Source organism: Helianthus annuus, chromosome 2, assembly GCF_002127325.2.
Source record: "Helianthus annuus cultivar XRQ/B chromosome 2, HanXRQr2.0-SUNRISE, whole genome shotgun sequence".
NCBI classification, from domain to species: Eukaryota; Viridiplantae; Streptophyta; class Magnoliopsida; order Asterales; family Asteraceae; genus Helianthus; species Helianthus annuus.
In genome coordinates, this window is record NC_035434.2 from 13,710,389 (window position 1) to 13,712,920 (window position 2,532).

General features: G+C 40.6%; 1 protein-coding gene across 1 annotated transcript; it reads right to left on the reverse strand.

The window, feature by feature from the left end:
* Positions 1-902: 902 nt before the first annotated feature.
* Positions 903-2,264, reverse strand: LOC110911043. Its single transcript, XM_022155608.2, has one exon. The coding sequence runs from the start codon at positions 2,189-2,191 to the stop codon at positions 1,256-1,258; it is 936 nt and encodes a 311-aa protein (XP_022011300.1). The 5' UTR covers positions 2,192-2,264; the 3' UTR covers positions 903-1,255.
* Between the last annotated feature and the right edge of the window lie 268 nt (positions 2,265-2,532).

Consider the following 2,532-nt stretch of genomic DNA (forward strand, 5'->3'; position numbering starts at 1 on the left):
CGGCGTTTTGGTCCGGTCAACAGACCCGTCAGACACCCGTCAGTCTTTGTCTAGTTGACCGGACCAAAACTCCGCGCTTTGGCCACAGCTCGACACTGCAGGGTGTGCATATAGGACAAAAAAGCTCTTTTTGGGCTGACTATCTACACACCAAGTGTGCAATACAAAACACACACATTCAATACAACTTCATCAAAGCATAGTGCATGCCTTATAACATCTATACAAATATTATAATATTACCAGATAACAAACCACATACAGGCATCAGATACTCTTATATCTACAAGTTATGCAAGAAAATTTGGGGTGTAAACGACCCGGCTGATAAACTACTCAAGATTGTCTCGTTAAAAGTTTTAAACAAGATCGGGCCTAAACTGGTGCTTCTTTAATAAATTAGTCCGAACCCAACTTCGTATACCGAGCTTGACTGGGCCCCGAGCCTAAATAAACCTATTACTTATATAAATAAACCCGACCCAAAACTCGTTCTGACCCGAACCCATTTCGACCCAAACCTGTTTTGACCCGAACCAAACAACCCTTTTTTAATTGACCCATTTTGACCCGAACCCGTTTTGACCCGTGACCCGACCCGACCCGATTGCCAGGTCTAAAAATTACTATTATAAATATACCTAAAAATAATTATATATGTATATAAATAATACAAGTAGACAATTAATAAATAATTAGTGAGTGTAGCCCAGCCGAGCTCGAAAAATTACTTGTAAGCCGAGCTTGAACTTAACGGAACTCAAGCTCGGCTAGTTTACACTCTGCAGCAAGATTCAAGATACACAATGCTGCAAATTCTTCTAAAAAATGACATTTGAAGGCAGTAAAGTATGCAGCAACTTCAAATTAATAATACACAGCAACCAGAAACAAATCTCAAAGATTTCTTAAAGAGTATTTGGAATTATAATATAAATTCTTTAAAACTTTTTTCCTAAATATTGCTCTCTCTTAGACAACATCAGCCAAGTTATTGCTACTTTCAACTAGTCATCTATATACCATAAATTTGCATATCACTTGAAGCCAAACATTACCAGTGAGAAAGCAAAAAAAAAAAAAAAAGAACAAAACGATTTTATCGCTACAAGTAAAGTACACAAGAAACGGTCAAACCGAACCAGATTCAGACATTCTGTCTCGACAATCCAACGTTCCGATTCAAACCTGCTCGACGACGACTCTATTCCTCTTCTTCAAATCAACAATTCAAGATTTCAACTTTAATAGACGATCACGAAAACCCTTTACCGAGCTTCTGAATCGAACAAAACATTTTCCTTCTGGACCCAACCGCATTAATCCCCATATCTTTAAGATCTTCCAACGTCAACAACGGCAAAACCTCGTCGTCAACTTCATGAACCTCAAATATCGAAAAATACCGCCCCAACCCCAACTGATTCAACCAAACCCGAACCCCATTCCTTTCCAAACTCCCATCGTTCCAATTCCTCGCATCCGTATCCGACGGCCCGTCCAATTCCACCCCATCCCTATCCCTATCCCTAACCCTAACCCCATCCCTATCCCTATTTCCATAATCCATCGAAAGATTCAAACTTTGATCCTTCAATTGACTCCCAGACCCATCACGATCATAATCAGAGTATCTATCAGCATCATCAAAATCATCTTCATCATCAAATCTCTCATCTTGATCGTCCATTTTCACCCCCCAATTCGATCTTACCCTTTTCGTCGAAACCGAAAACCCCCTTTTCGTTTTCCCCAAATCCCCAACTTTCCACCCCCCAATCGCTCCACAATTACTATTATTATTATGATTACTATGATGATTGATATTATTATGATTATGAATAATATTATTACCTGGTTTACCAGCGTCTTTATCTTCGATTCCGGGATCTAGGGTTAGGGTTTCGTGAAACTCCAAACCGGCTGCTGCACCTGAAAGATTCATGAGTTGTCGAGTTTTGGTGGCTTTTGAATCTTTTGAAGAGTATTTCCATTGTTGGGGTTTGGTTCTTCGGTGGTTATCGTACGTGTGTTGGTCTCCGATTTCGCCTAATCGGACGCTGGGTCGACGCTGTCGTTTGGGTGGACCGGCGACGGGTTCTGCCGGGACGGTGGCAGGATCTGCGGCGACTCCGCCGCCGCCGTTGACGCCGTTAAGTTGGACCTCCGACGGTGGTTGCAGTTCAGCCATTTTTTGTCCTGATTTTGGTGTGGAGAGTGATTTATGTGTGTGACACGTTGGTTTGATGATGGCATCATATGATATGAAGGTTCATTATGTTTTATTAATTGAATAAAAATATTTTTTTGTTACGGTAAATTTATTTTAACTAGTACTGAGCCCCCGTTGCAGTGAGGGGACGTAAAACTAAGGATGAGCAAATATTGATATCGTTTCGATATCGTCCCGATTCTGAAAAATAACGATCTCGAATTTTGTGTAAACTTGGTACCAATACCGATAACGAAATATGTCGATATGGTACGGTATCGGTATTTTGAGGGTAAAATTTAGTATTTTACCGATACCGT

Excerpts from the sequence above, each read along its gene's own strand:
- LOC110911043 (XM_022155608.2), bottom strand. The coding sequence starts at position 2,191 with ATGGCTGAACTGCAACCACCGTCGGAGGTCCAACTTAACGGCGTCAAC.